Source organism: Monopterus albus, unplaced genomic scaffold (assembly GCF_001952655.1).
Source record: "Monopterus albus unplaced genomic scaffold, M_albus_1.0 scaffold39.1, whole genome shotgun sequence".
In the NCBI taxonomy this organism is placed as follows: domain Eukaryota; kingdom Metazoa; phylum Chordata; class Actinopteri; order Synbranchiformes; family Synbranchidae; genus Monopterus; species Monopterus albus.
The window spans coordinates 2,652,681-2,667,855 of NW_018127919.1; the positions used below are offsets into that span (position 1 = coordinate 2,652,681).

Here is a 15,175-nt window from a genome sequence, read left to right on the forward strand (position 1 = left end):
AACCACACTAATCATTCTCATCAGTTGGTATTTGTTTTTAAACATTTCTGCTATTTTGCTGATACAACAATGAGTAATCAAAAATGCTAAAGTTCTGAGGTAAACTCCTCTCTAGATTTCACCTTCCTTTCTATCCTATTTTTTCATGATAAAAATATGATTTTGTTTTTGAGCAACTAAAGCCACAATCATATGCCCACTGATTTGCCTCATCAGTGACATTTTGTGACTGTAATAATAGCATGCTTTATATGTCTTTAACTTCTGTAGGGCCCTATATCACCAGCAAACAGTGACTCTCTTGCAGGTAACACTGCAAAGGAACATCATCAGTGGATATCAATAATTTATTAGTTCACTATCCTTGAGCCATTATAATTTGACAGCAAACTAAGTTCAGTCTGTTCTTGTTCTGACTTTGTTTGTTTGAGGGCCAGTCTTTTAGCTTTTGGGGGGCCTCATCTTTACTTTTTAAGAGTCATCTTGATGCCACCAGTCAAAACTAGAGGTCAAATATTCATTAGATACTAAACTAGAACTAAAGAGACAGACATTTTATGCTGCCCTCATCTACAGTACATCTGTATACCTCTTAAAGGTTGGTAAGTTTTCCTGATGGTTTGACTGATTCAGATATCTTGCCTTAACTTCAGCAGATCTCAGAATATTCAAAATTCAAAGTGTTTATTGTTATATGCACAGTATGGAAACATGTTTCCCTGCACAATGAAATTCTCACTTTGCCGTCCACACTGAATGCCAAACAACACAAGTGAAATATAAAGTAGATAAACAGTAGCACAAAATCTAAAGGCACTTTAAACAGCGAGTGAAAAGAAATATAATAAAAAGTATATAAAATATAATGAGAACACAATAAGAGAGAATGTATGCTGCATCAGAGATGTATCTGCAATAGTCAGCATATGAACAAAACTTTTGTATGTATGTAGAATATTGCAATGAATATAGATTATGCATAACAGATTAAATTATACAGTAGTAAGATATACATATAAAACAAAAATCTGCTGGGCCATGGGAAACAGAAGCCTATACAGTGGATAAGAATCTGAGTGCACCCTGTCCAGGTCAGTCCAGTTTATCACAAGGCTAACAGAGCATAAAGAGTCACTCCTACATTCACACTTATGAGTCATTTCAGTTCACCTAATATTACCAGGCTGAGTTAGTTCAATGTCTTTCGACTTGGATGAAGTACACATGTAACATGCAGACTTGATACCAGATGGTATTAGCATGCCTCACCTTGGTGAGGGATTGAAAACAGGTCAGAACAACAATATAACTTAGGTTCAGTTTTATTGTCATTATACAAGACTTCACAATCAAATGCAGTTTTTACACTGCCAATAATAATAATAATAACCTTTATTTATAAAGCACTTTACAACTCATTTGAGCACAAAGTGCAATACACACAGAAAACCATTTTCATAGAAATAAATTAAGTTAGAAAAAACAGGGTGGGTAAAAAATAAAATAGAACAATGCAGAAAAAGAGAAAGACTTAAACAGAAGTATCAATGAGAAAAGAAAAAACTATCTACCATATATGAAGGATAATAAATGTTTACATTGTGCAACAGGTTTTGATACTTTCCATGTTTAGATTCTTGTCCACCACACAATGTTGTGATTTGATTGGTTCCAAATTCATTCTGCAGCATGACAATGGGCCCAGACTTACAGTCTCTTAAAGTACTATATCAAGAGGCAAGGAGAAGGAGTCTTGCAGCACAGAACCTTTGATCTCAGCATCATTGATTCAGTCTCGGAATACTTGAAAGGACAATGACAACTACAGCCTAAATCTACAGAAGAACCGTGGCAGGTTCTATGAGATCCTTGGAACAACCAACCACCTTAAGAAACTCTGTAAGTGTACCAGAATGGTCACACCCAATTTTTTTCTGTTTACTGCACTTTGAAGTTAGGTTTGAAAGCTAAATCAAACTTTATTCTTAGTGGCTAAAACCCTTGTAAAAGTACAGTATATCGTAGATGTAAAGTTATTATGTGCATTTACTCAAGTACTGTACTGAGGTATCTGTACTTTACTTGAGTATCTTCATTTTCTGCTACTTCATAATTCAGCCTCACTGCATTTTAGAGGCAAATATTGTACTTTACTCCCCTGCATTTATTTGATAACTTTAGTCACTAGTTACTTTTCAGAATCTGATTAATAAAATAAAACTAATCATAAGACTTCAATAATCCTCAGTGAGATATTCACAAGATTCCCAGCAGTAATTCAAAATATAAGCACATAAGACATTTTAAATTAGCTCCCTTTTACCAGCTGCAGGAATAAAGGTGTACCCAATATTGCATCAGTATTTATAACCCAATAATATGATATACTTTAAAGTAAAATGTACCATTCTGCATAGTGATTACCTTTACTTTTGGTAAGTATATATTTGATGCTAAAACATCTGTGCTTTTACTTAATAAGTAACGTTTTGAATGTAGGGTTTTTATTTGTCACGGAGTATTTTTTTATACTGTGGCACTGCTACTTTTACTTAAGTAAACAGTCTGACTAGTTCGTCCAGCACTACCAGTACACAATACTGCTAGTAGGAGTACACAATAATAGAGTATATACAATAGCACAAATATTATATGTACCATATCAATTTGTACAAGATTATGAATATTTAATATAAATATAAGCTTCTCATGAGTCATTATTAATATTTTTACAGAAAAAAATACCTAGTATATTTTATATAATATACGTTTTGGCACGCACAACACTCCATACCCGCCTAGCTGTGACGTCACTGGCAGGGCGGGGCAGGTATTCCAAGCGCTGTGTATTTTGTCTCTACGTGGAGGAGGCAGGACTCTAAACTGGACGTTTTCTGGAATTTCAGGCGCACCGACAGTGAGTACCAATTTCCTGTCAACTTATAGAACAACAGCTACTTAAAGCTAGCTTTAGTGTCCGTTGCATTTACTAAAGTAACATCCTTGTCTTAGTCCGTCTTCTCTGTAATAGCCGTTATACGATGCTTAGTGGGGTGGATTTGCTGAGTAAACGGATAGTTTCCTGTCTCCAAAGCTTGCATCTCTGTCGCTAGCCGGCTAACGTTAGTTTTAGCTACACCTTCCCTGTAACTTTCTCATCCTCACGGCGCTAGATACGTCCTACAATACTCAAGGAAACTAGCCGCAGATTCTTAATTTGTCACGAAGTAACTTTTAGTAGAAGTAACAGCTAATCAAAGATATAACAAAGGTAACTAGTTACTCAGCATAGGGGCTAATTTTAGTATGTGTTATGAAACTATTGTACAAGGTCCATGTTTTCTTTGAGTTTTTGTAAATATCACCTCATATTTGTGTACATGGCAAACGCCACAGCAAGGAGCATGTTAGACACAACCAGGTTCGGTCATTTAACACACCGTCCCTCACCGGAGGGAGCCGAATAGGTGGAGCCTGTACACATTTTTAACATAGTCCTGGTACCCACACGTAAAGTCTGTACACAAGCTGACGCCTAGTCTAATAGATCTCTTGCAGTGACAGGTGTGTGTAACCTTATTATTTGCTCTTTTGATGACGACAGATGATTGCTTTTTCTTGTTGACATTGTAAATGATGCCAGAAAATGTTTTACCCTTTAAGTACAGCAGTCTCTCACTAGTTGTGCCACTTTTCTTTAACCAAAAATACATTGTTCTTTTTTTGAAGTGGCTTTTACCCATTGTAAACTGGGTTTTATTATTGACTCATGTAAAACAGTGGTCTATTTATTTAGTTCTCTGAATGATTTACCAGATTTTTCCTGTGGTCCCATCTGGGGCTGCAGCACACAAAGGCCCACATCTGGGATCCCAATTGTGGATCACTGTTGAAGCAGTGTTGAACAACAGCACTGTCTGATAGCATCACAAATACCCATATTTTAACTCGATAAATGTGATAGCTTGGATCAAGAAGTGTGCAGTAAACTGTTGTTCACCAGTCGTCCGGTTCCTTCCATCACTGCTGTAGATTCTCAGTAACTTTGTTCACACTATCTTGCTGTCTGTGCTTGGTTAGGCATACTTTGATAGAGATGTTGTTTAACCTGTTGACATGTTACAGATAAAAATAACAAATCCATTATTGGTGTCAGGACTCGAGACAAAGTTTCATTCATTGTATCAGCACCGGGAAACGAAACAAGCTGTAATTAATTTCAGCTGTGCTTGTCATTAACTTGTTTGGTGTGGTCACATTACCCATGAATGTGCATATGGTATGTGTACTATGCTTCAGCTGAAAACAGCTAGCGTGATTCTCCCTTGTTCATGCTGTTGCACCTACAGTAGGAGTGTTGTATACAGATGATGTGTTATCTCTAAAGACAAACCAGACAGTCAAGGAAAGGAGTGTGTACAGGTTTTGTTTCCACTCTCACACATGCTCACACCTGTGAATGAACAGGTTGTCCCACTTTCTGCTGTGTCAGGATTTTAAACAGGTGCCTCCACTTTATATTTGTTAGTGAAAATAATCAAGTTGCTTATTAGCTGCACTTGGTTTTGTATTCGTAAGCCTCCATTGATTGGTAATTAAACAAAAAACATTGTGGACTGCATCTCTTTTTAAAATCTTATCCCAGTTAGAAAATGTGCTACCTTGTGGATAGAAAATGTTTTTAACCTGACTCTGCCTAAAAATATAAATAGTGATAGGGAAATGTTTTTGAATGTTTAGTAATAAGACTCTGCCAGGATGAACTACTCAAATATGTAGTGAGTGAAACATAACAGCCACTTAAATTTATGATGTTGCCATCATGTGTGCCGAGCTCGAAGTTTTCATGAATCTTTTTAGGAATGGAGAGTGAAAATATACTCCTTTGCATACCTACAACACAGGAGGACAAATTTGAATTGCAAGTACAGTGGATTACAGTGGCTGCTCCTTTTGTTTGGGGGGGGGAACGACACGACTGTGATTCAGATTCATTAATCTCCACAGAACAGTTCTCTTAATGTTTACATCTTTGTTTGGGAGATCAGGAGTTAGCTTCTTAACATGGTGGTCATGGAGCAAGGAGGGATTAGTGTCTTTTTCCAGGGTGCTCCATCAACATGCTTGCATGAGGAAAGGGTGGTATGTCACAGTTACTGTGCTTTGTAATGTCTGATTATGCCATGTGTAAATAATAATGCCTTGCAGTGCTTTTGTTGAGTAATAGCAACCCCCTGTAGGTGTGGCTCAATACCTGCAGCAGAAACAGCCAAACCCAACTGACTGAGCAGCACCTCAGGAACCTGTCTAAGGACACTGGGTTGGGTTAAACCCGCTGCAGCTACACCCTTTCATAGTTACTATAGAGAGCAGGTTATAAAGAGGTTGGCGATCTTGTCAAACGATCGTTTAATATGAATATTTCTATAATAATTCACCATATGAACTGCATTTCTGAGCTTTTATCATACCCCAAAACCCAGTCTCTGTTGTTGTGCTTGCAGCTGTACATGATGTCAGAGCTGTGTACACTCCACATACAGCATTTGTTGTCGTCACCTCCCCCTTACCTGTCATTAAGGCTGTGCGTATCTAATCTACACAGCCTAAAAAGGAAATGAAGGCCCGCTGCAACAGACTGTTTGCTGTTCATGAGCCAGTTTGCATGACATCTGCAAGCGACTGTGACTGAGTCACATTGTCCATGTTCTTGCAGACTTTAACTTGGGTGTGTGCGTATGAACTTGACCACACTTGGGAAGGGTGCCCAATCTATTTGTGTGCCCCACATTTCCCATGTAACAGTGTGGATGAAGCACTGGCAGGGCCGGGGTGTGTCAGCTCTGCTCATTTAACTCAGCCTTCTGGTTTCAGACCTCCACTTGAATTTGACTGAAAGATCCAAAAGAGGCGACTATAAACAGCGTCACTGTGCTGTTTGTGGCTCACCAATTAAAGCTGGCACTTGGAAAGAAATACTTTTTGTATCAGTCACAACTAGTTGTAAAACAGTGCCGAGAGGACTCGGAGAGCTTCTTGGATGAGTTGTGAAATATCTTAAACAGTACAAATCAAGTCCAGGTGCACTTTTTTTGGCTACTGCTAGATGTCATGGAACCGAGATGACAAACGTGCTTAGGTGTGTGTGGAGGACTGGCATTTGCTTTCATTTTAGTTATTTTTTGGGGGATGTCTTCTCATTTCAGTCCAAAATCTTGCAATTTTGTCCTTGAATTTGTTAATCAAAAGTACAGCAGCATCATTCTCATCTGTTTAATGTTTGCGCTGTAGCCAAGTGCTGACATTTCAATACTGCCCTTAAACTCTATCAGGAGTATTGATATGCCTTTAGGCAAACATTAGCTGCTCCATTTCGCAGGCTGCTTTAGCGTTTAGTAGAGCACAGGAATTTCCTCTTTGCTCTGAGCACTCAGACCAGCTGTCAAAAGCAGCAGCTGTTTTTGGAGCCTGACACACCAAACTCATTTTGTAATGTTACACAGGATTTATTGCCACTGTTTGTGATGGTAATTATAAACCCTCTATTCTTCTGTACCACCAGTAATATGCCTGACATTTGTCCACTGCCATCTGTGCCCTTTCTCCATGTGCTTAACCTCACTTGTGTTTCTTCTCTGTCGAGGGCGTGAAAAGAGCTGGCAAATGAGGTTATGTTTGTCTAGCCAGCAGTTGTTGTTCTTCAGCAGCCACATTTCACATCCTTCTGGAGAAAAGTTAAATATAGCAACACTGGCATCATCATTTTCCTAATTGTTTAGTCAGGAGTTACCCTGATTTAGTAGTACTTTGCAGAAGTAAACCACCCTCCCTGTTCAGGCTGATTCATGGAGTGGCATTTCTGGCATATGTCTGAAACTGACTCAAGTGACAAATCTAACCTTGGTATTGTTGTTAATTTCCACCAGTTTTACTACTTTGTCTTTTTCTCATAAATTCACTCAGAATAAACTGGATATTCTCTAAATGACTTGAATGGGGAAACTCATTCTTGGCTCAATGCCAACACTTGTTTTTCTCTCTCTCTCTATTAAGAACTGAGTCACATCTCAGAGGCCATGCTGCTACTGTTCTATGAACTTTAATGACTACTATTAATGGTCTCATTCCTGAAAGAGGATGCAAGGCTACTGGGCTTTTGTTCATTGTTTATCTGGCTGAATTTGCGCCCGTGATGCTGCGGAGACCACAGAGATCAGATGGCTGAAATCACTCAGCACAGAGATAGATTATTCCTAATAATAAGGTGAAATATGAGCCATTTCACTAAGTGGGCAGTCAGCTGTTCTCTAATATGGTTTTATTATGTTGTTGCATTGTGGAAACCAGACATGGCCTTGCCCAAGGTTTCTGTATGTGAAAATCAGCTGTATTTCAAATCAGGAAATGGGAATATTTTTCTGTCTGGAAAAATCGGTGATCATTATTTTATGGTGGTATAAACCACCTCTTTGTTTTCTGAACACTGGCGTTGTAGAGGAATGCCTTCATACCAGTTTAGCCTGCTTGTCTTTGTAAGTGAAGCTCAGTCTGCCCAGGCCTTGTGCGTTTATCTGCCTGTAGAACGGGAAGGAGTTATTCAGTGGAATTCCACAGTTTCAGTGAGAGGGGATTTTGGGAATAGTGTTTTTAGTCAAGCAGAATAACTCAGACTCTCACCGGTCATGTTTTGACTCCACTCTTTACAAATGTAAGTAAATCTTTCTGGAAAGCGAGGACGTTCATAGCTTCATGGTGACCTGGCATCAAGGTCTTTTACTTTTCCGAGCAGCAGCCCACACAGATGGCCCTCTGAAGTGATCCAGGTGTTAAAGTGTCACACTGGATGCAGTCTCTGTGGCTTTTCAATACAGCTAGTTCAGTTTGTATGAAAGATCATTTTAATACTAAAATAAAATGATTACATTGGGTTTGTAGTGCAGGGGAAAGGGCAAAAAAGGATGTAGACAAATGGGTCAGTTTTAGTGGGACATGCAGTTGCAGTGATCAGATGTAAGTTTGTATAACATTATAACAGTCACCACTGAAGTAGTCCCAGCCTCTCTTTTTTACAACAAGAGCTTCTTGCTCTTCATTGGAGCCAACAGGAAATTACTTTCATTTTGGTGCATGGAAACGGGGGAAAAAGCAAAAGAGAGAAACTAAAGAGAACAGTAGATATGATCAGCAGAGGAGATGGGTACATGAAGTACAACTTTAAGAGTTTTTAAGCCTGACTGAAGATGGGGAGTGAATTCTGTTCAGTCTGGAGAAGAAAGGCCACTTCTCCATCCCCGAAGAAAAGTTGCGGCTGCTCTGTGATTGAAGCGAATTTACATATCAGTGAGATGAGTTAGGAGTGCAAATCAGTTTCCCTGGTTGAAGACATAGAAGGATGCATCAGCCTGCATAAGTTTAAGGGCCAAAGGAAAGTTTATGGGAGGCTGAGGAGGTTTTTCTCAAGTCCTCCCTTCTGTCATTTGAAGACTGTGCTGATGACTGTGTGCTCTTTTCCTCCCTGCAGCCCCACCTGACTGACCAGCTCAGGTCAATCACAGAAAAATGTCTGGAAAGATAACAAAAGAGGATATGGAGGAGATGAGGGAGATCTTTAACAAAATTGGTGAGTAAGTCATGTTACCATGACAGTATGTTATTAAATGGATCAATAAAAATGTAAGCACACTATTTGCTAGTTTAAGCTTGTTATAAGTGCAGGGTTTTTTTTTATCTGTTACTGTAAGTTTAAAACCAAAAAATCCAGAAAGAATTGAGTTTGACTTATGATGGACATTGATTATTATTTCTTTACCAGCATAAATTGTAGTAAACCGCTCTCAGAGTACTTCCAGCCTTATTTGTATCATGTGTGTCGGTGTCTTATTGTTCGTTTCTGTGCTTCTGTAGACCTGGACAACGATGGATACATCGTTGATTTTGAACTCCATGAGCTCCTCAAAGAGGCCGGCCATCCACTGCCTGGATACATGGTTCGAGAAATCATCCAGAAACTTGATCGCAACAAGGATAATAGGATCAGCTTTGATGAGTTTTTGTTGGTACGTTAAGCAGAGTTTAGAGCAGCACAAACTGTCGGACTGGACGTGTTTTCACTTTGTTCAGAGTTTTTCTTACTGTGAGTTGGTGTTTGTTTTCTGCTCTGCCTGAAAGCAGCTCACCCTCCTGAGTCAGACCCCTGCACAAAGCAACGTTTAGCAGCTACATGCATGAGATGAAAGGCCTCTGCAAACCACATACACACACACACACACACACACACACACACACACTGAGAGACTGGACATGAGGTCTGCAACGTGTTGCACGTTCTAGTATTTTGTTGCAGCTGTGATGAGCGAGTGGTCATTTAGAGAAAGCAGTCATTCGCAGGGGAGGCTTCAGGAACAGGAGTGTGCAGCATGTTTGAGAATCTCCAGATCAAGAGGGCGGACCAAAATTTAGCCATGTTTTGTCTTTTTTGCAGTATTTCATACAGTATGTCTTGTTTTAGTGTATGTAACTGTTTAGCTGGTGATTAGTGAGCTTAAACCTGAGTGGGATAGTGTCAAAGTGAAATGTACTGTGTTTGTGACTCCAACTGGGCTGCGACTTTGAAGGAGTGTAATGGGCTTCTTCATAATCTTACAGTGTGACATACTCTTTAGTGGTTTTCCTATTATCGGAACCGGCCAAAACGTGTTGAGCTGAGGAATGCTCCTCTCAGGCTCTGCCTATGTTCCCACTGCCATGTGCCCGCTTTGGAGGTGCCTTCAAGTTTTTTTTTTGGCAAAACAGTTTTTCAAAGTTTGTCTGTTCTTTTGTAGGATAAATAATTGATATAAACCTTTCAAAGCAGAGTTACAAGGTTCTATACATAGAAACAGCAGGATTGAAGCACGATTAAATGAAATCGAATATTCCTTGAAATACATAAATAGATATATTAGAAGTGGGAGATAAAACTGTGCCCACAAAGTCAAACAAGGTTTTGTTGACAGTCCTGTCTGTCCTATGGAAAAATATTTCAACCCTGTTTTTTTATGCAAAGTCCAGTATTGTTCATGTGCTGGTGGGAATGGAATATAACTGGGACTTCCCAGTTAGCCATTGTATTGGAAAGACATGGTGCTCCAAAACCAGACTTTTTATCACTTCCATGGTTTTTATGCATAGGATGCAGATTAAATGTGGGATGAATGTGAATATCCTCTTTACAGCCCATACATATACATGTCAGGCTAAAATAAATGACCTTTTTTTCCTGACTTTCAGAATTTAGTGGAAATCTTTATCATTTGTGCAAGGACATGACTGCCTTGTTGTGGTTCTCTTTTACCTAGAGGGCACAAAAATGCAAGTTGTGACCTTGTGTATGTTTGTGGTGAAGTGTACTTTTTAAACAAGCCTCCTAGTGCCCGGCTGAATAGCTCATTGTGGTCACACCAGCGCCTGTAGGGCTGAGGTCACTGATGAAGTAGTGATAACTTCAGCTACAGGAAGTGTGTCTGCGTAACACACCACAGAGCTCTCTATAGTCTCATTAGTTGTTGACACTGATTTAATGTTTAGACAATAATGTTGAGACCTGGGAACAAGCCTGAGGGTGGTGTTAGCGTCTGGAGGATGATAACAGTTCAAGCTCTGGTGGTTTACTGTTACTATTGATAACACTAATGACACACTAGCACTCACATGCTCAGCACTTTAATACAAAGATTAGATGGGTAGTGAATACACAGTCTCACTATAAATCGCTACGGTGTACTTGAATGCACCACATAAGTTGCATTTATGAACTCATTGATCTAATGTCTTCCTGCACTTTTCCCATTACTGAACTCTATTGTTTAGCCCATGTGCGTTTTAAAACTCAGTTACTAGCCTAGACAGTCACCATCTTTTCTCAGCCCTTTAACTGGCAGCATAGATTTTTTTTTTCTGTTTGTTTGTTTTCATGCCCATGAGAAGAAATTCCAGCTGCACTGCTGTGTCTGCCAAGTAACCTTGGCTGTCATGATCACCAACAGGCATGACAAGATAGCACGGGATGCACATAGCAGTAAAAGGAGGGAAGATGGTGGTTGTTGTGCTAGTGATTTTCTTTTAAGAGAACTGAAGCCAGTCGCACACGGTCTACATTTTATTAAATACCACCTGTATTATCTAATGCGTTCTAATACAGCCACAGTCATAAAGGTGTTATTTAAATTTTACTTTTTTAGCATTGAGGTCATAGCTAGTGCTGGTGGTGTTATATTCAGAGGAGTTCTAATATTCTTCCCAACTCATTGTGTGTAAAACAGTCCAGTACAAGACTGACTTTAGTTATCTCAGTAATAAACGTATAATTAAATATTTTTCTGACAGTGTTGGCAAAAACGGCTTTATAAACTTTGTACTGGTAAAATGTATGGAAAAGCTTGTAGTACTTTGTTACAGTACATTCGACAGGTGTACCTATTAAATTGGCCAAAGAGAATTCAGTTTGTGTTTTCAGATGAACAGTTTCCTTGTTGAAACAAATATGATGCTGGTACTATAAACACACAGTAGTTGAAAGGGCAGCAGAAAACTGCTTTGATGAGCAGAAGACAGTTCTGTTATTTATTACTGATAAAAGTTATATCAGTCAAATAATGCTTTTTTTTTCCAGTGTTGATCATTTAGCCAAAATCATGACTTGTACAGTGTAGATTTATTTATTTATTTATTTTATCCACAAGGGATTGATTGGTTCCTTTGGTCTATTTTTAGATTGTCCAGGACCTGAAGGGCAGTGAAGTAGCAAAAACCTTTCGGAAGGCCATCAACAGAAAAGAGGGCATCTTGGCTATCGGAGGGACGTCTGAGCTGTCAAGCGAAGGCACACAACACTCATTCTCTGGTGAGTCGAACATAGTCCCAATATAATCAACATCATCTCCACTCTCTTCAGTCGCTGCTGTTGTTTATCACAAACTATTGACTGCGGCTATTCAGGTACAGATGCTTCATTTACCAGAGAAAAACATATGATGAACTAGTGTTGTCATAATACTGCAATTTCTAACTGTGATACAATACCATTATTGATACCACAGGGAACTAACTGAGGGCATACAATTTCAGATTTAATTTAAAAGTATAACAAGGCTTTAACTTGACAAGGTGGTACAACCTTTCTTTACTTGGCTAGGAGCAGAGAAATGGTAGAATAACCTATTATATGTTGAATGAATGAAAACAATTTTTCTTGAGGTAGTACAAATGTTCAAGAGCCTCTGAGATTGTCACATATACTGTGTTAAGCACCACAGCATCTAACTTAATTTGCTAATTAATGTCTGTACTTTCTTATCAACTGAATCTCTGCTGTCTGAGATGTTTTAGGCCTGATGGCTCTGAGTGGGATAAGCTTCGTTTTATGAGTTAAATTTGGGCCAACAACAGGAGAAGACAGTTTACTGGACCATCTTGTTTCATGTTGAAATGGGAGCTGTCATCAACCTCTTGAAATTCTTGATAGAGGTCAGCATGGCAGTGCTTCAGGTGCTTTGCTGAATTTGTTGGGTTAGTACACGTGTGTCAAACTCAAGAGCCGCGGGCCACATCCGGCCCACAAGATCATTTTATATATCTTTTCTTTAATGGCCCGGCGATATGAAGCGCCCATAACACACAAACTACAAATCCCATAATGCAGCACAACAGATGCCTTACCGAACGATAGGTTACCTGCGATCATTCCCATGTCAATTACGTCAGATCAATAAAGCGTCTGTTGATGTATACCACCCTAATTTCAAGTCAAAGCTAGCCCCTAACAATGGCCAAGAGGAAAGTTGATTCTGAAAACAGAGCCTTTTAAAACCGGTGGGAGGCTGAGTATATGTTTACTGACATTGTCGGTAAACCTGTGTGTCTTATTTGTGGAGCTAATGTGGCTGTAATTAAGGAATATAACCTAAGACGGCACTACGAGATGAAACATCAGGACAAGCTGAAAAACATGAATGCAGAGCAGAAGCTACAGAAGGTAGAGGAGTTGAAGAGGAATCTGACATCACAGCAGACGTTTTCACCAAAGTGAAATCACAGAGTGAAGCTGCTGTGAAAGCAAGTTTTATTGGGACAGAGGAGAAAATCAGAGTTTCTGAAGAGCTGCATGATGAAAGTGTGCGACGTCTTGTGCAGGTGTTTGCAAATGTACTAAGCCTTAGCAGAAATAGGGTTGGTGATTTTAAGTTCAAGTTGATTTATTTTAGAATAATATTGTATCCTGCCTGTTCCGATTCATATTTATGTTAAAAAAACGTTTAGTTTTAGTCTGTTCAATAAATTTGTATCCTGTTCGGCCTGCGACCTAAAGTGTACTTTGAGTTTTGGCCCCCTGTGCGATTCAGTTTGACACCCCTGTGTTAGTACCTCTCGTTTTCTCTGTCAACCAACATTTGTTGTGGAGGTTATGCACTTGTCATCTGTAATGAGCGAACGCCATAGCAAAACCCGCAATATACCACTGTCTGTTGCTAGCTTAAAATTCAACTGGAGCAGGATGAGTGACGAGGCCGACAGCATTGTGAGTGTGTAACAGGAGGCGGAGCTGTGTGTATGTGTTTGTGTAAACTTACTATTGGAGAGAAGAGAGAATGAGAAAGTGCAGCAGAAAATGAATATTGGAACTTTTTCAAATATTCAGAATCTATGTAGTGAAAAATGAATATTTTTGGCAACACTATAATGGACAGTATGAGCCACGAGCGATACTGTCACATTATATTGTTGGTATACTGCTTTTAGCTGATGCCTGTATATGTACACACTTCCAGAGGAGGAGCGATATGCCTTTGTGAACTGGATCAACACTGCTTTGGAGAAAGACCCTGACTGCCAACATGTCCTGCCCATGGATCCCAACACAGACTCTCTCTTCACTTCTCTCTGGGACGGTATAGTGCTCTGGTGAGAGATCCTGTTTTCACTTCAGGCTAACAACACAGCTCTCCCCTCCATTGCCTACTGTAGCTGCCCTCCGGAAATAAATGCCAAACACCTGCAGGGTACTGCACTTGATGGCGTGGTCACATTCTGGCTGAAAACCAGTTTGCACTGGGGAATGTCAGCCAACCATAGGAGCATTCAGTCTCCCATTGCAAAGGAGATATTGCTGCTAATACCATAATACTAAATTCATTCATAGTGCTCTAAACCAGTCATGCTTTTTGTTAAATCTCCAGTTCAGGAGTCACAGGTGTTGTCACTGGAAACAGTGAGTGACTAACACTAGAACATTGGTATCATAAACACTGCTGAAAGGGAAGGTCATGTCAGGCTGAATGATAGTTGGCAAAAAAAAAAAGCTGTCTTGCAAGTAATCAGTACTTTGTCGTTTTATGTTAATCTAAAAATTCTAACAGTTTACAGAACTACAAAGAGACCGAATCACCTGTGTCTGAACATAGTCTAGTCTGGTAAACCACACATCAAAGAGGAACACTGTTCATATGCTGAAGCTCATTTAACGTGGACATTAAAACTTGTGAACAGCACATAGGCTGACATATACTATGTTACAATATTGTCGTTTTATGGAATTGTTAAATATGCTTGAATCCACAGTCGGAGGGATAAATTGATTTATATTATCTCTTAAGTTTTTATTTATTGGGGATGCGTCAAATCACATTGGGACCCCTTGGTCAGCGCAGTGCTCCAAAATTAATATTTTGACACCAAATTGCTTTATGCCACAGTTCACAAGCTTTTCAATATTCTGTGCAAACAATAAATATGTAGGTTTATTGCGTTATCATACAATGTGGATACTGGACTGGATTTTGGATACAAGTTCATGTTTGGTTTTATGTTTTTGCAGCAAAATGATCAACCTGTCAGTGCCAGACACTATCGATGAGAGAACCATAAATAAGAAGAGGCTGACACCGTTTACTACACAGGTCAGAAATGAATTTACTGTGGAGTTCATTTTCCCCCCTCACTTTTAGGCAGATTTTCCAACAGCTGATGTGTAGTTACACCTTACAGGAGAACCTGAACCTGGCCCTGAATTCGGCTTCTGCCATTGGTTGCCATGTGGTGAACATTGGTGCGCAAGACCTGAAGGAGGGGAAGCCTCATCTGGTGCTGGGCCTGCTGTGGCAGATCATCAAGATTGGCCTGTTTGCTGACATCGAGCTCA

General features: G+C 39.5%; 1 protein-coding gene across 1 annotated transcript in view; it reads left to right on the top strand.

Moving 5' to 3' along the window:
- The first annotated feature begins 2,801 nt into the window (after positions 1 to 2,801).
- Positions 2,802 to 15,175, top strand: part of pls3 (plastin 3 (T isoform)) — a 16,357-nt gene continuing 3,983 nt past the window's right edge. Inside the window, exons 1-7 of the mRNA XM_020599003.1 lie at positions 2,802 to 2,917; positions 8,522 to 8,620; positions 8,905 to 9,056; positions 11,752 to 11,881; positions 13,806 to 13,938; positions 14,852 to 14,933; positions 15,022 to 15,175. Coding sequence (XP_020454659.1) covers positions 8,560 to 8,620; positions 8,905 to 9,056; positions 11,752 to 11,881; positions 13,806 to 13,938; positions 14,852 to 14,933; positions 15,022 to 15,175 — 712 coding nt within the window. The 5' untranslated portion in view covers positions 2,802 to 2,917; positions 8,522 to 8,559. The remainder of the gene's footprint in view (positions 2,918 to 8,521; positions 8,621 to 8,904; positions 9,057 to 11,751; positions 11,882 to 13,805; positions 13,939 to 14,851; positions 14,934 to 15,021) is intronic.